This window comes from Brienomyrus brachyistius, chromosome 23 (genome assembly GCF_023856365.1).
Source record: "Brienomyrus brachyistius isolate T26 chromosome 23, BBRACH_0.4, whole genome shotgun sequence".
Lineage (NCBI taxonomy): Eukaryota > Metazoa > Chordata > Actinopteri > Osteoglossiformes > Mormyridae > Brienomyrus > Brienomyrus brachyistius.
Window position 1 is genome coordinate 9,488,229 of NC_064555.1, and position 23,344 is coordinate 9,511,572.

General features: G+C 50.0%; 1 protein-coding gene across 1 annotated transcript; it reads left to right on the forward strand.

The window, feature by feature from the left end:
• Positions 1-12: 12 nt before the first annotated feature.
• On the forward strand, positions 13-23,155 carry LOC125719324 (maestro heat-like repeat-containing protein family member 1). The gene is given in 44 exon segments (XM_048993986.1): positions 13-237; positions 611-663; positions 1,358-1,503; positions 1,855-1,986; positions 2,502-2,664; positions 3,055-3,153; positions 3,238-3,389; positions 3,718-3,858; positions 4,115-4,276; positions 4,636-4,669; positions 4,672-4,713; positions 5,686-5,799; positions 5,920-5,993; positions 6,385-6,416; positions 6,418-6,505; positions 6,688-6,792; positions 7,378-7,522; positions 7,918-7,958; positions 8,057-8,198; positions 8,420-8,472; positions 8,555-8,662; positions 8,771-8,890; positions 9,152-9,274; positions 9,680-9,826; positions 11,601-11,723; positions 11,852-11,931; positions 12,242-12,380; positions 12,701-12,796; positions 12,898-13,002; positions 13,120-13,255; positions 13,356-13,468; positions 13,590-13,742; positions 15,006-15,160; positions 15,624-15,781; positions 15,856-16,066; positions 16,265-16,402; positions 18,536-18,650; positions 19,353-19,499; positions 20,594-20,782; positions 20,885-21,034; positions 21,355-21,489; positions 21,568-21,670; positions 21,984-22,049; positions 22,362-23,155. Coding segments are annotated over 43 exon segments (5,025 nt in total). The 5' UTR covers positions 13-237; positions 611-644; the 3' UTR covers positions 22,493-23,155.
• Positions 23,156-23,344: the final 189 nt, after the last annotated feature.

Here is a 23,344-nt window from a genome sequence, read left to right on the forward strand (position 1 = left end):
CGGACTAGAACCACCGCGCACTATAATTAATAACGGGGTTTCGCGAATCCTATATCCCCTTAAGGTGTGGAAAATTAAAAATCTGCAAATCGACCCTCCGTGGTGCTTTTCCACAACCCTGGGCGTCGCTCTTAATTAAAGGCCTCGCCGCTGGAGGGGAGAGGAAGGGCGTGTCGCGGATCCCCGGCAAATGTGCGCGCACGGCGAGCGGCGGCTCCGGGGAATCTGCCGGCGAAGGTAGGGAGCAGCGCGGAGGAGAGATCTGCAACACGTGTTCGGCGAAACACTGATACTAAAAACCATTAAGACCGTACAAGACTGCTGCTAAATAAGATAAAGGGATTTGTGTTGTGTAATTAATCGCATATGTATTCATCTTAATACAAAGATACGATGCTGATTGAATGGTGCGTCACAGAAGTATAGTCTGAACAACAAACTCGTCTGAGACTGGCTATGAATAAAACGTATATTAGTTTCAAAGTATCGGCAAATGAGCTTTGAAATAGGAAAACATCAAACCGCCGGGAGATGGTCGTATTGTGGTTAATTTACACAAATGTCCCACGTAATAAAGAAAAACGTTTTCCTATGTCTTTAACATAAACAGGTGAATTTCACGATTTAGGCCCTTTTGAGGAACAATGGAGTCTGACATTGAGGGTGAGTACCTTTATCTTACTGGCAGGTCTAAGTTTGCAAGCCTATTTTGACGTTAGTCGGATCTACCTTACTATACCATTCAAGATACCATATAATAAAAATCGTACTATAATCCAAATATTATTCAGTGGTGTTAAATGTTACCGTAGTCGACATTTTTACTGTATTACCTTCTCGTTGATGTACCTCACAGACTGTACTGTTATCTAGGATGTTCTTTAATGCTGTTCCGGTAATCTCAGATGGTCCACAGACCGCATTGCCAAAGCAGTTCTAACAATTACTTGCACAAATGTGCAATAGAAATGTTAACTGTTGTAATGTAAACGCTCTGTTTTACCACCCAGAACACCATTTGAATTTTAAGATTTGAAGCCTTAGGGCTTAGGAATTTAATTCGTTTTTTTCCCCTGTCCTATAACTGCAGGAAACAATTGCCCTTAATACTGTTTGATGGGTACCGTTCTCCCTTATGTGAAAACGATGTAAAACGATCATTTATCAATGTCCGTCCATTTGCAGGCTGGTGTATCAGTTAGGGCTACTTTTCTTGGCCCTATGTTTTAAAAAGTTACTTTGTATGTAAGCACTAACTAGTCTGAAGGGCTGCTGCTGCTTCAATATGGGTGGTCAGGCATCATGATGGAGTCCGACATGTTGCTGGTAGCCTCACAATGGTTGGCTGTCTCTTTAGAGGTGTCCCAGGCGCTAATGGAGGCAGCCAATGACCGAGACCCCATGGTCCAGGAGCAGGTCAGGAAGTCCATGCTGACACTTGGGAAGAGGAAGCCTGACAGGGTCCTGACCATCTTCCAGAACTATCTGCTGAAACATCCCAAGGTTGTTCAACCTACTGCCAACAAATTGTAAATAGTTATGAATGTATATTTTTACAAAATATTATACGGTAGCTAAAACGAATAGTGGACTATTGCAGAAATTAACTACTGTTGTTTAATGCTGCTGGGGCTGTATTTTGTGATAGGTTCTTGTAAAATAATGCTACTATTAGTTTTCCGTAGAGTATGGTCTGATTTAACATTTTAACACCTTGCTTAAAAATCTGAAGTTATTAAAGTGGCTCTTCTTGTTCAGAAGACCTGAGACTTTTAAAAAGAAAAGATCGTTAAAACTGTCGTGGTTTCTCTCTTGAGTCCTGTGCACTGGCTCTCATGCTCATATTTCCGGCAGCTTCCGGTTGGACACCGAGTGGCTGTACTGCAGACCATCGAGCTCATATTGTTGTCCAGGCTTGATGAGATTGGATGCCTCAGAATGAAAAGCATCATTTCTCTGGCCTCCGATGAAATGACCAGATCGAAGGTGACTCTAGGGCTGGTCGTTAAGTGTGACCGCAGACTCTGCCGCACCCCTCTTCAAAGGAACGTCGGGATGTATTCGTTATTCTGCCTGTAGACATCTGTAGAGAATCTCCCCCCCCCCACAAGAATCATGGTTTTTCTCAAAATCTGCAGTACAGGATGTTACTGCATATTGTAAAAATGTATTCCTGCTCGCACTGTCATCCAGTACCTCTCTAAAATTTATGTGAGACAAAAATATTACACATTTGTATCACAGAAAGGGGGCTGCCATTATTGTTACTGTGTTAATATATGCTGGCTCAGTTGGTCGCACATTTTCCTCACCAGCCCCCCCCAGGGCTGAGGATCTGAATGCTGCCCCCGTGTCTGTTTGTGTACAGTTTGTATGTTTCCTGGGATAGGCTCCAGCCCCCCACCCCCCCAACGAATCTGTACTGGAGAACTGGCTGATATATGTATGGATTCTACTATCGGGTCCAATGTTAATGGATATGTCCGCCTCTCACTGACCAGGAAGTGATTCCTGATTGGCAGCAGGCGGCCAGCAACATTCTGGTTGCCGTCGGCAATAAGCACATGGGTGACATCATGGAGGAGATGCTGAGCAAGTTCCAGCCGGGGTGCTGCCCGCACTTCTTCGTGGTGCAGACCCTGGCGAGGCTCTCTCATTCCAATGGTGGGGCTGGTTCTGCTTCAACAGACGATGCCCCTGGAACAGTCATACCCAAGCAGTCCTTACTGCCATTTGCATAAATCTGCAGTATAAATGTAAACCAAGTGATTAGCAGTTTCTTATTATCCAGGAAATCCATTTGAATCTTAGGATTTTAAGGCTTGGTAATTGTAGCGCTTTTTCTGCTATGGAACAAACGCTGTTGATTTTTCTCGATAATGGTCTGCTTTGCTTCCTTAAGCTAAAGAGAAGCTTTAGCATTTAGCTTTATTTTCTTTTATCTGTTTGCAAGCTGTTGTGCGTGACGCTGCATTTAATTGTATAAAGGCGCTAATTAAGAGCGCTAACTGCTGCGCCGTGCTCCACCACCCCCCCCCCCCCCCCCCCCCCCAGTCTACAGCATGGTGCCCTTTCTCAGCGCCATCCTCACCACCATGCTGTCCATGTTGGGCATGGCCAAGCACGATAACATGAAGTGGGTCTTCTCCTTCGGTGAGTCCAGAGGTTCTGCAGAACGTCTCTAAGTACGTCACTGGAGAAAAGGCACTGACCGTCCCCCCCCCCCCCCATCGGCAGCTCTGTCCCGGTTCAGTGAGAGCATCGTGGAATACTTGGCCAACCTGGATAAGGCCCCAGACCCAACAGTGAGCAAGGCCACCTTCTCGGGCGAGATCTACGCTGCCTACGACATCCTCTTCTGCAACTGGCTGCAGAGCCGGGAGCCCAAGGTTCATGAAATTGGGGCCGCATGGGAACCTATTTCATCTAATTGAGTTTCTGCTCCTCAGTGGCTCCTTTCTTATCTGGACGTCACGAGAGCTGGTCTGTCTTGCCAGCGGTATGCCATTAGGAGAGCAGACTGGTGGAGTTTCTGACTTCACTGGCGAGATGAGTTACACACTGTCCCTTTCTTGAGTTGTCACTGCCTGAGATGTGTTTGATTTCAGCTCTCATGAGCGCCGTTGACTCGTTTCCTGAAGGCCTAGCTCTCCTGCCCTTTGTAGGCCACTCTCGCCCTGGACAGGCTGCCCTCATTTTCTTTCCCGCACGTTCAAGGTGCGACTGACTGTGACCGAAGCACTGGGAGCCATGACTCCACTGATGGCTCCGGACAAGCTGCAGGAACAGCTTCCCAAGCTGATTCCCACCCTCTTGAACCTGTATAAGAAAACGCCTGATCACTATATAATCAGCAAGGTGAGTGTCTCCGCTCATCCGACCGGTTGTATGCAGTCTGGAGTAGCAGGCCTCCCGCTGTATTGCTGTATGATTGGCCGCTAAGATGCCAGTTTAACCCAGAACAGCGTAGGGTCGTCTTGCTCGACGGAGAGGGCATTTTACTGGAGCAGTTCAGGTCAAGTACCCGGCTTAAGGTATTACAGCAGGACGTCTTCTATGAGTTGCCCACTAGCCAGAAACCCTTAGGTTATGAGCAGATGCCTCTCTCTGCCAGACCGGTGTCTCTTCTGTGGTTCTGTCCTTGTCCGCTCGGGCCGTCACCGCGGCCATGTTATCGACCCGCAGAGCCTGTGCCAGGTCTGGATGTGGCTGCCAGCACGGACGACAGGTTGCTGAGGCCCTGGCCGACAGCCTGCTCCTCACCCTGCACCAGCAGGTAACGGTCAGTCCCCATGTGGTCATAGGTATCCGGCGGTTTGACCTGAATTTTAAACACGGCTGTTTCCATGAGGAAGGTGCTGCTCCCTGAGCCAGATTTTAGCAAACTGATTAATCCCCTTATTTTTTTTTTTCCCCGCATGCTTCGGTTTGTAGTTGGCAAAAGAATTTAATGGGCTTTTATTGTAGAGTCCATATAAGGTGAGGTTAAAGCAATTTTATCTAGCTGTCTGTCACTCTGCCTAAGCTAGCCATCTATCTCTGTCGGTCTGTCTATCTAATCAATTTATCATCATTTTAATGACAATATCTGTCATTGCTGATTAATGTCATTGGTCTCTCCATTCTATGTACAAGGTGTCTTTGCCAGTAGACTACAACAACCCTGTAACGATGAAAACCACAATGAGGTACTGAGGTGCTTCGGAATTTTGGGTAGGTGCTTCCATCTGTGCTGTAACCCCTCCCATGATGAGAAGAGAACAGCTTGTTCTGAAGAAGGCAGTCAGCACCTTAACACAGATGGCTCTATCTGTGTATATGTATTTATATACAGTACTATGCAAAAAAACCTTAGCAGTCTGTTTAAAGCCATTTTTATTTGCTCAAAGAAAAACACAATTTAACATTAGAACCTATGCAGATTAACAGTATCTGATATGTTGTTGGATAGATAGGACACCGCTTCAGTGCCCAAAACATCTCCTCAGTGACACTCCAGCCAATCCACATATTTGTTCATTTTCACCAGCTCACGTAATACATTAAATAAAATAACTTTTATGAGGTGTTGATTAGCCAAATAAGTTTGCTAGTGGTTGAATCAAGACATTGATATATGATTGCTGCAAATACTGGATGGCCTTGGAGAGGTTTTAAAATGGCTGGCGCACTTTTACTGTGTGTGTGTGTGTGTGTGTGTGTGTGTGTGTGTGGGTGTGTGTGTGTGTGTGTGTGTGTGTGTGTGTGTGTGTGTGTGTGTGTGTGTGTGGGTGGGTGGGTGGGTGGGTGGGTGTTGTCAGATGCAGTCAGACTGATATTTCAGTCTGAAACCCCACGTTACTCGCCCTTTCCAGGCCCGCTGCCTAATTGGAGCGTGGCCCTCACCGCTAATCCCCAGCCGGCTAACGAGCCATTGTTTGCTTTCGGTTTTGCTCCCCTTGTATCCTGCTTTTTGGATTCTTGAGGCTTACGCACACCCTGCCTGGGCACGGGCCTTTTCCGCACCTCCACACCTGACTGAGAAGCGATCGTTTGTCGGAAACCGGACCCCGTGTATGTGACTTTGCAGGGATCTCTTAAGCGGACTCAGCTTGTTGAGCAGTTAGGGAGCGAATGCTGTGAATGGAGACCCAAACAGAGACCCATTGTTTCACCCATACCCCCCACCCACACCTCCACCCCCAGCTGACACCTTCCCCGACCGCCTGGTTACCTTCGTGCTGCAGAGGCTTGAGAATGGCGGCGATCGTAACCGCGTGGGCTCCCTGGCTGTGCTGAAGCACCTCGTCAATGCCTCCTGTAAGCCCCCCAGGCCTCAGGACCGCACAGTCCAGTAATATTGCTGATTTGCACCCAGTGTTGCATTTGTACTGTATTTATTAGGACTGTGAATGCTGTCTGTCCTTATTTTTAACATAGCTTCCATAATGGAAACAAAGAAGGGGCTTATTGTGACCAGCCTGCGCTTGCCATTACTCGACACCAGCAACAAGGTAAAGTTCCAAGCACCAAATTGTCTTCAGAGCTCATGGCAGAGGATGTTGGATATGGGGGGGGATTACAAAGTTCTCTGACCTGATGTCCTGATTGCTTAACAGCCGTTTGGAGGGAGGCATGGCAGGTAGGGAATCTAGGCCACATCCAAAAGGCATCGTGCCCAGGGGTGGATTAACTCATCTGTGGCCCCAAGGTTGACATTGACATGGACACTCAGGTGTTGCTGATTTAACTCCCCGGTCCATTTCCCTCGAGGCGGGGCAGACCCCTGATGTTTGCCAGGGCCTCAGGCTATAGCCTAGGAACAGCCTGTGTGTTATTCCGCCCCGGTCTGTGTTGTGAAATGATAGGTAAGCCTGAGATGATCTGAAACACTGCCCCCTACAGGTCAAAAAGAAAGTTGTCCAGGTGATCAGCGCATGGCCACCACGGATACCTGGAGCTGGAAGGGGGAGACATGCTAGTGAGGTTTATGGTGCTGCACTGTGCCCTTCCAGACGCCTGTCATGTACGTCTCCCCCTCTGCTGCCCCTTCTGGACGTGTTGGGTTTTTTTTTTGTCTCCCTTCGAGGTTCCAGTTGGCATTTGCTTCACATTGTGTTGCTTTAAAGTAGTCAGCTTCCCTTCCCGCTGTGCTCCAGCGGTTGGAAGTCTGCAGTATCACTATTTTGGTGGGTGTGGCCTCAGCAGGGGCGGAGCCTGTCAGACCAAGAGGAGGTGACCAATGAGGCTCTCCGCAACATATGTGAGAACACGCTGCACCTTCTCGTGACTACAGTGGGCTGCATGGAGGACGTGAGTCCCGCCCCTTTACACCCCCTGCAGGAAATCACGATATAGCATCTTGCATTTGCGTTACCAGAGTAGCACAATGACTGAAGGTAGTGGTAATACTGTACTCTTTGTATTTAAATACCATTTCTGGTCACTTAATATTTTTATAATATTGTTGTTCTCCTAAAGGTGCTCGTATTTTGCAGTGTGTAACATTGCCTTCTCAAGGACCTGTTTCTGACAGTCCTAACAGAAAATGCACTGTAAAGTTACCTTGTCTCAGTCCAGATGTGTCTTTAAAGAAAAATGAGTTTCCCTTGCGGTGGGAGAGGATTCTACCTCCCAAGCTACTTAAAGCGAGAGCTGCGACGCTTCCAACTTCACCGCCAAACGCAGCATGAATGTTCCTGCTTCCTCTTCGCCTTTGTTGGTTATTCTTCCTCTGCGGGTTCTGGCCCTTTTCCCTACGAAAAAACAAAAACGGTTGACAAGAGCCGTCCATCATGTGACGGTTTTCCCATGCTCTCTTATCGCCATGGGAGACGGCTCTGATTGGCTGCAGTGCAGGTCAGATGACGGGGCTGGCGGTCGCGCGTGTCTCCCCAGGTGCTGTGGCCTGCGCTGCTCTGCTACCTTACCCCGGTGCAGTACACTGACGCCACCGTGCCCCTTTGCAACAGCCTGGTCCTGCTGGGTAACAGGAAGCGGGTTGCGGGGGACCTAGGCTACATCGTCGACTTCGCCAAGCAAGGTGCCATCTCACTCGTCGCCTGTTAATGGTTGATCAAGTTGGCCACTTAATCCTTTGCAGAAAGTAACGCTGACAGTGTGTATATATATGTGTGTGTCTGTCTGTGTGTGTGGTCCAGGTATACCACATGTCCCCACAATGTCATGAAACTTGTTATCTTGTGGGGGGGGTCATTTTTCTTGTCCCCATGAGGATAACCTCAGTTTTGTGTGTGTGTGTGTGTGTGTGTGTGTGTGTGTGTGTGTGTGTGTGTGTGTGTGTGTGTGTGTGTGTGTGTGTGTGTGTGTGTGTGTGTGTGTGTGTGTGTGTGTGTGTGTGTGTGTGTGTGTGTGGAGATTTTCATACCTCCAAGTGCCTGAAGTCTTCCTCCAATGCTTCCCTCTTTGGTTTTCCAGACAGTCTTCCCTCACCGTACAGCATCATGATCAGGCTCTGGGTAAGTAGCTCATGAGTGCCCCCCCCCCCCCTCAGCCAGCGCCGTCGGGGGCCCAGGGAGCCTCACCTGGGCTATGGCCCTTTTGGACCCCCTCCCAGGTCAACGCGTCATACCCATTCCGGAGCCGTGGCCGGGGGGCACCCTCCCTCAGGCTGCTGGCAATCTTGGCCCCCAGTATCCATCCCAGTTTGGAAGAGCTCTGGACCACAGAGGTTCCCCTGGTCCTGAACCTCCTGGAAGGTGCGCGGAGTCGGGCTCAGGACACGACTGGCTAAGCCATCGATCAGTGAATGCTGTTAAGGCACTAAGTTCGCAATAAAATGTGAAATAACGATGAAAACAGCTTAGGGGTTAAACATACAACCCATCTCTTCAGCACCCAATTGATAGTGGAGTGTGTGAGACCCCCCTCCCCCCGGGGACTACTCTGACCCCGGTGTCTCTCTGTGTTGGTCTTCCAGAATCCACAGTGGACACGCTAAACAGGAGGACGTGGGAGCAGAGCCTTCTCAAGGTTTAACGTGTTGGTGTGGTGTTTGATTTTGATGTTTGAGTCAACAGTAACTTGAGCAGCTGGATGCGTTTGTCTGTTGCAGCTACTGTCCCAAACGCTGTTGGCCATCATGGACGACGGATGGTGCTGTCGGCTGGCCTCTGAGATGTCCCTTTATTTGTCCACCTACAACGGCTCCCTGGACGAGAAGGTCGGTGATGGCCGCCGGATCAAATGGTCCGTTTTTCTGAAGAATGTCGCCTCCTTCACCCAACTTCACCTCCATCCCGATTTGCCCGCCTCTCTCCGCTCTGCTCAGAGCTTCCTGTACAAGTGCATGGGAGTGACCCTGCAGAGATGCCGTGACTCGGGGGTGGTGAAGGAGCAGCTGCACATCATCCTGGCCACCGCGTGCCACGGCGACGCCATCGAGAGAGAGGTGCCCCCTCCTTGGCGCTGCCCCGGGTGTCAGCCTAGCTTATTCACTGGCCCACTCGTCGAATTAGTTTTGAAAAGCGTGGATATCGAATATTTATAAAAAAAAAATTTCCCACTTTTCAAACTAGTGTTTCTGCAATAGTTAAGAATTCTTTTTAAGCCGTGAAAAGAGATGGCAGATGACAGTAAGAATAATGTAAATATACTGTTTGGGAACCCGAAACGCGCTCATATGTGCTGTTTGCGATAATTGGTTTTGCAGGGAGTTGCGAAGGGAATTGGGCTCTGTGCCAGCAACCACCTCGAAGATACTCTGGCCAAGCTGGAGGACTTCGCGAGATCCGATGCCTTCAAGAAAGCCTCGGGAATACTTGGTCTGCTTAAAGTAAGTTCCGTATGGGTTTGTTTTCATCTGGGGGGGGGGGGGTGGGGGGAGAGGAATGTCATGTACGACGTCATGGCGGTTCACGTTTTGGGGGGCTGCCATCTCCACTGCGAGCGACATCATTATCCGGTCGAATGATTGAATGGAATCGGATGATTTTAAATTCTTGTTTGTTCATTTATCACCTTAGAAGGAAATGATGGCAAAGTAGCCAATCCCCATCCCGCAACTGTCATCTCTCTTCAGGATTTTATCCAACCAGCAGGTGGAAGGTCGCAGCAACTAAGCTGCTTTCATTTCCTGACTTCTTAACGTTGTGGAAATGTCAGCGTCTGTCCTTTTAATATCCAAATGAAATGTCAGTCACCTGTTATTAACCTATATGTGGAAACTTGCTGGTCCCAGGATAAGAACGATGGAGACGTTGAGAAGATGAAGAGCACGTTGATTCTGTCCTATGGCTACGTTGCTCTACACGCTCCCGAGGACAAGGTTCTGAGCCGAATCGACTCTCAGATCCTGCGAAATATCAGCAGGCACTTCAACACCAAGGTAAGACCGTCGCTAAGCTCACTGTCACATCAGGGTAAGTCTGCAGGCCAGTGCACCTAGGATTCAGTGTGGTGATGTGTATTGTTGTACGTAGCCAAGGGGGCTGTCAGGCCAAAAGACAAAGGCAACGAACCGTTAGTCACAAAGCCACAGAGACCCAGAGGCCATCATTTATAATGCTGTAGATTTTTTTTTTTCCTCTAAGAGATATTTTCAGTAAAATAATCAAACCCAATAGTGCATTTTTGGTGGCTTCAGACATGCTGTGAAGTCGTAATATTTTCCTAAATGGTAAGGTAAATAGTAAAAATGACTGTGGTTTAACATTATGCTTGAAAATCCAATTTTACTGTCCCTGGAACAGCGAGCCTGCTTTGGTTGGCGGCGTGCTGAATGACTTCACGTTGCAGAACCTGTGGTTTGGCCACGCGGGGTCACAGACGCATTGATCAGTTCGTACTGTCCTCCCAGGCCGAGCGCCATGAAATGCTGCTATTTTTACACAGGGCTGCTTGGCGGAAACTTGCAGATCAGCTCTACTAACGAGCCACCGATTCTGTACGTGTCATGCTAGACCGTCAGCGAGCGAGACGTTAATGTAAGCGGGTATCTTAATCGGGCATCTCCCGAAAATCACCAACCGACTGTTCAAGTCGTACATTCCCCCCGCGTTGCGTTTCTGGTGCAGTGATAATCTGTGGCTTATTTCACACTATAATGCTGTTAAGACCATTTTAAATGCATTAGATTCATAAAGACCTCTGTTTTTTGTAAAAGTATGTAGTTATGCAGTTTAGTGTTTGTGACTGTAGGTATATATTTAGAATTTTTAAAATGGAGGATGTCAGTTTTAGGGGTAAAAATCCTCCTGATTCTTGTGTTGTGTTCAGGTACTAGGGATGAAAGTAGAGACCAAGGTAATGAAATCAGTCTCCCCCCCCCCTTCTGTGTCAGCTGCACGGTGGCAGTGCTTTCAGTTTCTCCTCCCTGAGATGCTGTAAAACGCTCCAGTGCACCAGCTTTATGTTCAGTTCGGGCTTCCTGCAGGAACACTCATCACCACGCGTTACTCTGTGGAGAGCAAACATCTGACTCCTGTTATTCTTGGATGGGAGGTGAAGGCTGACCTGCAAGAGGCCAAGTCATGAAGGGAGGCATTTCCTAAAAACACTCCGGATTTAATTCACGGGTTCCCCGAAGCGTGCATAGAGCTCTCGGCCTTGTATCTGAGCTTCGTTTCTGTTCGGCTAAAGGGAGCACCTGAGCTCCGTGTTTGTGTCACAATTCATTCAGTTCATTTTTTTAAACTCCTTTTTCCCGTGTGGTTCGGAAGAGATGTTTGTCTTCCATGATACTAGCTACATGTGGATAGCAGTGCACATGTAGCATCGTTTATACATTTGAAGCCTCACCGATTTTAGCTTTTTTTTTAAACCTCCTTTTTGTTTTTATGTAAATCAGAGCGCTCCCCTCAGCCTTCCTATAAATACACGCCAACACTATTTCCCAGAAGGCTTCTTACTCTAAGCTCTCCTGCTCTTACCGTCCCCTCGTTGAGGTCACGGTCATTTCTGCCGTGCCCAGTCGTTCCGACTCCCTGATTGTGTGCACGCACACCCCATTTACGCTCCCAGCATGGCCAGCTTGAACACTACTGGTTGTTTTCCACCCTTACTAATCTTCCAAACGTCTTTGCGCGTGAGTGTGTGATCCTTGAACGTAAAGATGTTTTGTTTTTTGAGGGCAAAAACTCCCGCATCTTGACTCCCATCAGGACCTGACCCTGAAGATCAGCCTGCTCCAGAGTGTAGGCCTCATCGCCCAGGCCGTCAGCGCCTGCGTCCGGAGTCAAAACTACCTATTCGCCCGCAAGCAGGAGCTTGTGGGAGTGCTCCTGGTCAGTGGTGCATGCTGGGATGCGCAGCATGACTGCAGGCTGTGGCAGCACTTGTGAACTGCTTAATGGTAGTATAGGCCCTCGTGTATGATGACCTACTACGATTTTGTCATGTCTTCCGTCTGAAGGACATCATCAAAGCAGAACCCACTGATGTCCTGGTGACTTCCGTCCGCCATCTGGCCATGACAGCGTGCGCCAGCCTTGTGTATCCTTCCATGGCACAAGGGATGGAGCTACGCCTATTTTTAAGTTGGGTGTCCTACCCTGGTTTGTGACCGCTGTAAAACCTGCCCGCCAGTGGCTGGTGGGTTATGGGTGTCATGACCTCGGACCAATTAGCAGTAAACCTTCACACAAACGGCGCGTTAGAAGTGCGCCCAGTGGAGCTCGTAAAGACTCCCGTTAATGCGGAGCTGGATCCGCCACTGTTAGAGCCTCACTGAGGCTTCTGTGACACTGCCACGCGAGGAATGTCCGGGAACTGCGACTGCCTGGTCTTTGACTCATGGACCCAGCGACTTAGACCCAGCACTGACTGAGAGTGAGACCCACGATGTGCTGCAAACCTGTTTGAACAGTGTGCTGGGGCTGACCCCCCTCGAGGTTGTGGACCAGGGAGAGGAGGATGAGTCCCTGGACTTGCAGCAGAGGCAGGTGAGGGTGGTGTAGCTCTCATCTTTTGTAGCATAAAATCTTGTCTCGTCTTGTCTATGTTGGTTGTAATGACAGTAATGTCCACCAGAGGGAACTGTGGTACTGCATTACACCACACCTGAATAGCAAACAGATGTCCTGATTTATGAATGACTGCAGTTTTAATCTCTCGCTAATATAAGAGCAAATACTTCCAAATAAATCTGTTTATCCCTGTCTAGCTGTTTATTGTGCTTGGAATGCTGGCAGATAGCGGAGTCTTCATTGGCACGTGGAGGGTGGGAATAAGAATATAATGAATGGGCTGCATTGTCTCCCAGGGCCTGTATGCGGAAACCTTCAGTGCTCTTGAGGACTTGCTGGGGAGATTGCTCTCCCGAAATCTGAGCCCCGATGGGCTGCAGAGCATCTTTAAGGTAGGAGGAGTGTACCGGGGGAGGGGGTGCAGCACTGCGTGTTCCTGGCACGAGAGCCCGGCGGGGGCTGCCAACCCCTCCTCGTCGGCCTGCCCACACAGCACCTGGAGGCGTGGATGGGGTCCGAGCTGGATCACGGGCGGGAGAGAGCCGTGAGGACGGCCGTGCGGGTGCTGGACTCCTACCTGCATAACCTGGCTGTTGGGGTGGGTGTACGCGGGGCACTGTGCGGGGCGCCGGGGGCTGTTTCACCTGCAGTCCACCAATCACGTGGTACTGAGCTCTATGAAGTGGCGCCCCCTTCTGTCCCGGTGTCCCAGCAGAAGACGACCACCTTCCACAACATCGGCGGCCTTCTGGGACGGCTGATGCCCCGCTGCACAGACCGCTGCTCCGCGGTGAGCTGGGCGGCTGGCGAGGGCCTGCGCATCCTGTTGCGCATTCAGCTGCGCTACGAGGGTGTGTTTCCCCCCACCCCCTCCTGCGAGGAGGGTGCAGTCGGGTCACTGCCATGTGTCCGGCTGGCGGGGACTAAACATCCCCCCCTCCTGTTTTCTAGGGTTTTCCCTGGATCACAGAGACGCGGCGATCGAAAGCCTGTCCACCTTGTACGAGGGGCTCCGGAGCCCTGACCCTGCGGTTGTGTGTCAGACCTGCTCCCATCTGGCCGAGGTACCACAGCGGGCAGGGAAGCGGCCGGCCCACTGAGCAGGGCTCCCCCACACCCTCCTCATCTCCCTAATCTCCACCTCCACTTCCACATCTTCCTTTTCATTCTCATCCTCCTCCTCAGGCCATCAGCAGGCGCCTTACTCCTCAGCAGGTCGGACCTCTGATCCTGGTCCTGACAGAGGGCTTGAGAGACTCTCAGCCAAGCTGCTGTCTTGTGTCCGGCGTGTTCCTCAACACGATCCTCGCGCACAGGGGGGGCCGTCTGCAAGACCTGGTAAGAGCCCCACCCTGCTTTACTCTGCAAAATCCCCTACCGAGCCGAATCTCCTCTATTCCCATCAGTAGACAAATGTTTTGTCTTTCCTGAACACACCACAAGGGGGTGCAGTTTCCCTAAAGTGTGTCGCAAAGAGCAGAAGTTACGCAATATCTGAATGGAGCCAACTCTTCCTATACAGTGGCCAGCTTTACTGCTTGCAGTGTAATCAGCATGGTTTAATGGCTTCCATGCAGGGAGGCCTAGAGCGACAGGATAACTGTCTGTCAGTGGACGAGCAGAGGCTCTGTGTTGGCCGTCTGGCTGGCTCCTTATCACAGATCGTAAAGGCAGCTGTTATGACGTTTGCGGGCCTGCATTGGTAGGAGGGTTAACAAGGTCAATGCATACCGAGCAACCAAAGCGGCCGACAAGCACATCCATCTCCCTTTATGCTTTGAAATCTCATTGTCTAGTTATAGGGGTTAAATTTAAGGTTGATCCGTGATAGAAACCATTCTCTCTGTTTATGACTTATTGCAGTGATTCCCAACCGGGGGTACGCGTACCCCTAGTGGTACGCGAGCACATTACAGGGGGTACGTGGAAAAATTTTTTATATTTAATTTCCCTGATGATGGGTAAATATTATCAGCCATTCCATTAGCTGTGCCCTGGTATAGAAAGAAAATCTATCTGGGATGTGCTGCTTAATGAATAACAAACCCAGCTTTTATCAATGAAAAGAGCAAAAAAAGACATAAACTATTGAATCATCAACACATTTGACAAAGGGGGTACTTGTGGTATGAGAAAATCTCTCAGGGGGTACACAATTCAAAAAAGGTTGGGAAACACTGACTTATTGGATACTTACTGAGTAACTTGGGGATACAGTGCAGACTCATGGCATTCAAACCTTTTTAAACGGGACCCCTAGGACTGATATATGTCCTGATTTCTCCTCACTCCCCCCCCACACACACACACACACCGATTTAATTATATGATTGTGTCATTATTTATATGTGGTGTACCAGCATATAATACAACATTATTTATTGCTAAAGTTTGCAGTAAATTTCTGCCTCCACCTCAACCCCCCCCCCCCCCCCAACCAATGTTTTTAAGAGTCCTCTCATTTTAAGGCAGTCTTGATTTTTGTCTGCCCCACTGTCCTAATCATACACAACAGTAGAGTCCTAGAGGACTAACCCCATGCCGACCGAGAAGCCGAAACGTAAGGGTCTTGCGTGGGTGGGGGGGCTCCTCACGGCCTAGGTTCCCGAGATCATGGCGGCGCTGCACCTGAGCTTGCAGGCCATCTCCGAGGACCAGGTGAAGATGGCGGTGGCACAATCCATCCTAACCCTGGCTTCCCAGCACCCACAGGTCGTCATCGACACCCTTATCTCCTACCCCTTGCCCTATGACAGGTGGGTCCCCAGTCACTGTGACTTTTGTTCGTTCTTCTGCGTGAGACTCCGGCCGATATCGCCCTTGCATGCTTGCATCACATCCTTCCCCAGACTGCAGCAGAGGGAATCTCGATTTCCTGTTACGCAATGCGCTTGGCGAGCCGTGCCTTTTCAGCCCGAGTGGTATTGACTGAGGGATTAGCTTGTCTGATTAAAACGCTCCCCGCAGGACCGCGATCCGGGCCCGGCGCTCAGACGCACGGCTTGTTTGCTTGGAGAAATCCACCGGCACGAAATCTTAGTGGGGGCTGCTTATGAGGGGGGGCAGTGAAACATGCCGCGTTTATCAGTGGGAGGCGAGGGGTGAAATTTTAACCGTGCGCCACATTTAGGGGGGAGAGCGGGGAGCTGTGGGCAGAAATGATGATGCACAGGTGGCAGAAGTGCGAGAGCAACAGCCGTCTGTCTGCTGTGCCTGTAGCAGCACCTGTGACATGTGGATTGCACTGGGTGGCCACTCCGCCCTGGCCGGTCACATCGTGGAGGCCTTTACTGAGAAGCTGGTCGTCATGGTGCCCTACATAGACAAGAGGGACCCAGCGTTGTGGATGGGGACCACCAAAGTTGCCACCGTTCAGCCCGCTGGCAGTGAGTAGCAGAGCCACCCCCCAGGCTGACGTGCCCCCACTTCCAACTGACCGGCCCTGTGGCCTCTCTCCAGGTGACCTGCGCCCTGCGTGAGATAATGATGAACGGTCAGATTGAGGTTGCCGTCGCAGAGCAGTTTCCGCGGCTCTTCAGCGCCCTTCTGGTACGCATGGGCTCCAGCGTGGGAGTGCAGCTCCCCAAGGACGTCGGTACCGGGGCCATCAGGCCACAGAAGAGACCATCTGGAAAGGTTCTGGGTGCCTTCGACGTGTGTGGGTGAGGGCTGGCTGTTACAGCTGCCGAAAGCTGAAAGATCACCTGGTACAGTGTTCCCCAGACCGGCCACATTTTTGCTCCCTCCCTGCTGTTTACTGGGAACTGAGAGGGAGCAAAAATATGGAGTGTCTGGTGGTTTTAAAGGACGCTGACCAAGCACATGGGTCATCTAATGCGCAGTCATCCCTCTGGCTGCAGGATGGCGCTAGAGGCAATGCAAATCCTGCTGGTGCGTGCCCAGCTGGATGAGGTGCTGAAGACCCTGGACCTCGAGGAAGGGTGGGCCAAGATGAAGGAGCCGCGGAAGTTCATCGACGGGATCGCCCTGCTGGCCAAGTGAGCGGAGCACCCCCGCCCCCCCCACCACAGCAGCATGTGACCGCATGATGTCACAAGGACTTGTGTGACCCTGTGTTTTTCTTATCCTGAAAACACCACTGGTGATGTGAGAATGTTTGCTGGTGGTTTTTCTGTGTCACCATGATTATATGGTGCGTTAAGGGATTTTTATTTAAACTGGAACTCAGAACTAAAGCTGAGTGATAATACTGTGTGTGTGTAGTGGCCCAGTCCCAGCAAGCGAGGATATGTGTGTGTTTAATCATGCCCCTTTAAGCTGGAGATAAAAGCTAATAATAGGACTCCGTGAGTGTGTCAGGGCCGGCTCTGCCCCGAAACGGGCTCGGCCTTGGATGGAGGCCTTCTGTCCCCTGAATGCCGTGACCTGCGGTGCGCAGCATGTGACCGTGCAGGTGCCGCATTCCCAGCGTCCTCGGAGGCCCCGAGCTCCCGGCTACGGCTCCTCACAGACGCCTATCATCAGCAAGAAGAAGGTGGCACTCGATCAGGTGCCTCGCTTGGCTGGGTCTCCTGGCCCGCTTTTCAGTTTCCCCCGAGCCAGCAGGGTCGCCGAGGGCTCGCCGCTGGGTCCTCGGCCGTCTGCTCGGCTGGCTGTCCAGGCGCAGGCGTCCCGGCGTCCGTCACGTCGCATTCCTGCGCTCGCGGAGTCGCTGTGCCTGCCTCATTGTGCAAACTCAACTCTGTGTGCCTTGTACTGCGTTCAAGCTCTGTTCACTCCTACACCAAGCCTGTCCTGACCCGCGTGTGTACAGAGGCCAGGTGAAACACTGGGGAGGGAAGGAGAGCTGAAAGGCTTTTTGTTAATTTACCAGACGATACATCAAGCAGAGCGTGGCTCAGTGGATAACATTGTGGCATCCACCCTTCCAGGTATTTGCTTGCTGTGTGTGTCTGTGGAGTTTCTACCTTCTCCTCGTTCTCTTCAGCCCAAACACATGCCAGAGAGGTGGACTTGGTGTCCCTAAATCACCCCTGATTGTACGACTGGCGATATCGCCGGTCTGGCTGTTAGCCTCTAGCTAATTCGTCCTGTGACGTGCCTCAGGCTGGCAGGGACCCTGCAAATGGGTGAGCAGCCTAAAAGAAATCTGATGGATGAATATCTGGCTGAGATATGCAGAAGTTTCCAGGGGAACAGGGAGTGTAGCTCTCCACATTGTGTTGTTAAATTAAGTTGAGAACTACTTTCCAGCTAGGTGCTGATATTAGCTGGACTTCGCGGGTGAACATTGACTGATGATTCACTTCCTGCTGGGGAAATGTGTAGATCCTCTGGTCCTCATAGGGTACGCCTAGCAAACTGCTTCAAGGCCTGATTAAAAATGACTTTTTTTGGGGGAGGGGGGGTGGAGTGTACATCTTTTAAGATAAGCTTCCAGTTTCAGTATAAAAAAACTGTTTAATGGCCACAGCTTCACATGTAGTCTGAGCAGCATCGGCCCACAGTAAAAATCCTAAAATGATCCCACAGAGAATTAAGGGTAATGAGGGCAGGTGGTCCTGGGGCATTTCTACCTGGTCGTGGCGTATCAGGGAGGCTCCCCTTTATTTCAAAGATAACCAATTGCTCAAGACCTTCATGGACTCCGGGCAGCTCAGGTGGATGATGTTCATTCTTATTGGTGGTTATAAAGATGGCAAATTTAAGCTGGCCCTTAGCCAACGAGGTTGTCTGTAACTGAACTGGCATCTTGACGTCGTAAGAGAATTTCAAGCGTGTCTTGGGGTAGAGTAGAACCCTGAAAATGTGGTTTGATGACACATCATAGCTTAGACTTTCTGAGGTAGGAAGGGTAAAGCTATTTTAAATTGCACCAGTGTTGTATCCTCCTTAAAGCCTGAAGTGAGTATAATTTCTTTTTTACTTTGCTGAGTTGTCCTAATGCTGTAAAAATTAAGGACTTAAGTAATTTTTCCCTGGCAACCACAAGCCGAGTTACGTTTCTCATTGGCTATCTTGTCTCTTCCGTCGGCCCCCATTGGCTGAGAGTACAGGGTAACCTACCCATATGTATTTTGGTGCCTCATTTTTTCCCATCACTATTAACACCCAGCCAGACTGTATTTAGATCTCAGGTTTTTATTAGTACCTGTGTGTCCCCCTCACAGCGCCATGGCGACGCACGCAGGCCCCCGTCTCCCAGCCATCGTCCAGCAGCTGTATCCCACCCTCAGCAGCATCTATGAGTGTCAGAGGACCACGGCGACAGCCTTCCTCTCAGAGGTGAAGGATGGTGATTGGTGGTACGGTGTCCGTGGCAACGTCTCGGCCAGCGATATGCAGTACAGCACTGTAGCCAGTGAGCAGGGTGAGCTTCTCTTGCAAATCTGCCAGGAGATGTAGAATCCCCAACTCCGCAAGTGCTGTGCTAAGACAGGTGGTGTTTGGTGGCAAGGTAACCATTCACAGGATGTCCTCACAAGCCACAGATCAGGTCACAGGATGTCCTCACAAGCCACAGATCAGGTCACAGGATGTCCTCACAAGCCACAGATCAGGTCACAGGATGTCCACACAAGCCACAGATCAGGTCACAGGGTTGACATCACCACTGTGCCAAGTGACGCCCTTGTGTAGGGTGACCTACATCCTGAACAACACCAATTAGTTTAACAATGAGACACAATTCACTGTACACAAGCTTTGACCTGTTCAAAATGAAGAAGCTGTTTTTCCTTTCATACACGATCCACTGATATCTGACCTGGGGTCAAATAGTCGGAGGATCGTTCTTCACAGCAGCATCAGATTTTTTTTGCCAGAATATGAAGTTCTTGGTGAGGTGATCCATCTCTCCATCTAAACACTAGTCCTGGTCAGGGTCGCGGGATGATGATGTCATGTTGTGGGTGGATGGGCGTGGCCACCACAGGGTTGCCCACATGGCAGTGCCATCTTTGTGTCCTCCCACCTTCTTGGCCACAGCTGCTAAACCACCGGGTGGCGACGGAGATGATGATGACGGACTCACTGATGAAGAGCATGACTGCGCGCCTCGCTGACCCCTGCGGTGCCGTGCGCATGCTGGCCATCAGAGGCCTGGGTAACATCGCCACTGGGTCCCCGGAAAAGGTGACGACAAATCCCAAAAAATCCCTGACAAACCATTTCTGGTTATGGAGGCCAGATGCTAGTTCAGATACTTCCTTATTAGAGCAGTAGCAGCATATAATCACAGTGGCTGTGACCAAATTCAAGGGCTGCATCCTTCGAGAGACAAGGTTTTTTTTTGAAGGTGCAACCTTTGTAGACTGCGTTCTTCAGAAAAGAACAGAAAGTGCTGTCAAATGGGACGGTCTGGCCTATGAATAACTTCCTGTTTGCATCACCTGCCATTCGCACCCTTACCCTTGAGTCATGAAGCTCTGCCCCCATTGCCTAGCCAGGACACGCCCACTTCACCTCTGTGCAGTGCGTCCTGGGATACGTTGGGCTATGAAGGATCCTTCGCAACTCCGTAAAAGAAGGATGCATTTCTAGACAGCATTTGAAGGAGCCTCCGATATGGGACGGCATTGTCACACAGTCGTGATGCGTTTTGGTCTTCGAATACAGCCTTAGAAGGATGCAGCCCCTGAATTTGGGCGCTTTCAGTAGCACGGGGAAACCTCACAGCATACATTCTGATGGCACCCATGGCGGTTTCCTGGGGGATGGGTGTTCCTAAAAATATGGATGGTCTGAAGACCCGCTGCAGAGAGTCGACAGGGTCGACCTGCCAGCCAAACCCCAGCACACCTGAGCCAAACAATCAGGAACGAACTAAGCAATCAAGAACCCCGAATACCTGGTACAGGTGTGCTTGGGAGTTGAAGACCCTGCCTGATTGGTGCCAGATGAAACCACCATCCTCTCCTAGACTTTCCCCCATAATCATAATTTGTAAAGTGTCTGTATTCAAATCATCATCCAGGAACACTGCCATATCACCAGGGATCCATGGTACCAACTGCATTTTGATCACAGTGTCCATCATATTTCTCATGTTGACCCCTGGGAATCATTAGAATGTTTTCCTAGCAAAAATATTTCAATTAGGTATAAGGTTCTGTCCCAAATATCTTGAAATTCTGGTGGAAAATAGTTTGTTTTAAAATGTATTAAGTGAGGTTTCTATTCCTGCCTGTCAAAGCAAACTCAGTGGCCTCCACTAAACCACCTACCAGGTCAACAAGTATGCCAAGGAGCTGCTGGCTGCCATGAGCTCGGGGATGGAGGAGCGTGACGACCCTTGCAAGCGCATCGCCCTGGAAGCCATGTCTGGCCTCTCCAAAGTGCTGCTCCACCTGAACAAGAACACTGTGCGGATGCTTTTAGTCTACATCTTGATGAAGATCAAGCCCTTCCTGGAAAGTGTGAGATGACTTTCAGTCACCATTTTGAAGTTCTTGAGATGTTGATGTTAGTCGTGAGAGAAAATTATGGCCCTGGCTTGATTCTGCTCCGTGTTTCGACAGGAATACGATGCTGCCCGTTGTGCTGCTGTACTGCTTTTGGGAAATCTGTCAAAGTTTGGGTCAGGAGAGCCAGTCTTCAGAGACCAGATCCACAATGTACTCATCAGTTTACTCCTACACCTCAGTGACCCTAGTCCAGACGTAGTCAAGGTGAGTGAAGAGAGGCACAATGTTCGACAGACAAACCAGCTGTATTTTAAACATGGAATCTTAGTACTGTTCAAATACCATATTTACTGTTGTAATTTACCTGGATTTTCTGTGTATTCCTACAGCATTTCTGTGTCACTGTGAGATTCTGAAATATTATCAAGTGGGGCTTCTGATCTGTAGCCCTGTGAATTGTCGTCTCCTTCGCAAAAGCAAAAGTTGTTGTGTTCACCTGCAAGTGGTAACCAAAAACAGTAGGTTAGCTATTTAATGTCAGCCATAAAATGGCTCGGATATTGACTGCATGGGTGCATCTCCAGGCCTGTAAGTTCACTCTGCGAGAATGTGCGCCACTACTGGGCTCCGAGCTGATCGCCACCATGTTCCAGAACCATCTGTATGAAGACGGCAAGTTGCACTACGGCGAGTTCATCAACGACCTCATGAAATACATAGTAAGCTAATACTACTGTTCCTATGTTGTAAGACCGGCCATTTTGGAATGATGGCCATAGTCAACATCCACGTTGTAGATTCAAGATTTCCCTGGCATGCTGAACTTCTACCATACAACCATCCTTCAGTTCTTCAAGAGCAACTGGGCGCAGGTTCGAGCCAGCGCTGCTATGTTCACCGGTAAGATTGCCCCCCCCCCCCCAATCTCCTCTAGTGTCACACTTCATGAAGAGTCATCACACGCCCTACACCTGTTGATCTTTACGTGGAAAAAAAAATCATCTATGTGAACTTAAGACTTTACTGCTTGATTATCATTTTATGGCGGGTGAACTTTATCAATGTGCAGGCCTCTGCCATGTGAGCGGCTGCTAATCTTTTCCTATTCAGGGACAGCAGCGGCGATGACTGTGATCTTCGGTTGTATTGCACTGCGACTCCCCCGCAATTACATTTGCGTTTGAAGCTAACTGTGTTTTGTGGCAATTGCCAGGATTCCTGCTGGGAAATCTTCCGAGGGAGTTCTACCCTCACATGAACATTGGGAATATAATCAATGGTAGGTATTCCTGTGTCCCGGCTTGGGTTCTCCCTGCAGTGTCAAGATCCATTTCATCGTAGCCAATGCTTATATTAGCTGGATTCAAGGGATGCTTCCTTAAGTCGGCAGCACCGAATTCTGTAGGGATCACGCAGGGGGAGCATGTGACTTGCAGAAGCTCCGGCTCTAAGTGGGTCAGTACCGGTCGGCAGATTTACACTCGGACGAATTGCATTTTGCTGAGGAAATGGCTGCTTGGCGACTGTCCTTGGGGGGCTGAGGATCGCTGCCCAGCCATGTTTGTCCCCCCCCCCCCCCCCCCCCCCCCAGGTCTCATCCAGCTGCTCCAGGATCCCGACCCCACCGTCCGAGCAAAGACTGCCGAGGCCATGGGTCACTTTCGTCACTTTCACCCAGCGTCTTGCTCCGGATCGCTGAAGGAGCCGGATGTGTCGGCCTGAAAGTGAGCGTACCTGCGCTGCTATCCGCCTCTGCGGATTTAGGCCAAGACCAGCAGGGGTCCAGCCCTCCCTGGTTCCCCTCAAACCGTGTCCTCATTTCATCTCTAAGGATCTGTGTTGGAAACCGTAACTTTTTTATTTTTTTCGTGCCGCTTGTTTCCGGGTAGCCCTCCCTACTTTTATAGCTGCGTGGTTGAATGTATGTTCAGATGCTAATAATCTCGCCCTTGATTCTGTCCTACTACTGCCTCGAGTTTCCGCCGTAATAAACTGAGAAAGTTTGGCCGACTGGACAACTCGATACTAGCTAATTACGTATCTGAGAGACAGGATGGAGTAAACATGCAGAGTTAGGCTCTGTCACATGTCCAGACTGAGTTTGGGGGGGATGCAGCCACCTGTAATGCGTCTACGGACTGCTGCGCTGGAGGCTTGTCGCATGGCAAGGTGGAGCACTCCTGGCAAACGACTGCGGTCATGTGCTCACCCCGCTAACCTCTCCAGGCTGCTTATCATGTTTAATTATTAATCTCCATGATTTATCTGTGCTATACATGTGATTATTTTGTGAGGAGTCAGCCTGACATCAACTTTGATCGTGTTATCTGCGAAGATGGGACCTATGACTGTACCACCGAGATCTTCGCTATAAATTCTGGATTTCGTAACATTCAGGTCTCTCCCTTGAATTATTTCCTTTGAGTGTCTTAGCTATTTGAAGGTTGATACTTGACATGCAAAGCAGCACTGAAAATTTGACCCTCATGGTGATGTTGATCTGTTCTGTTATTGGGGTTCCTCAGAAATCACTACTGAGGTAAAAGTTACAGTTACACACCCCCCCTTTCTGGT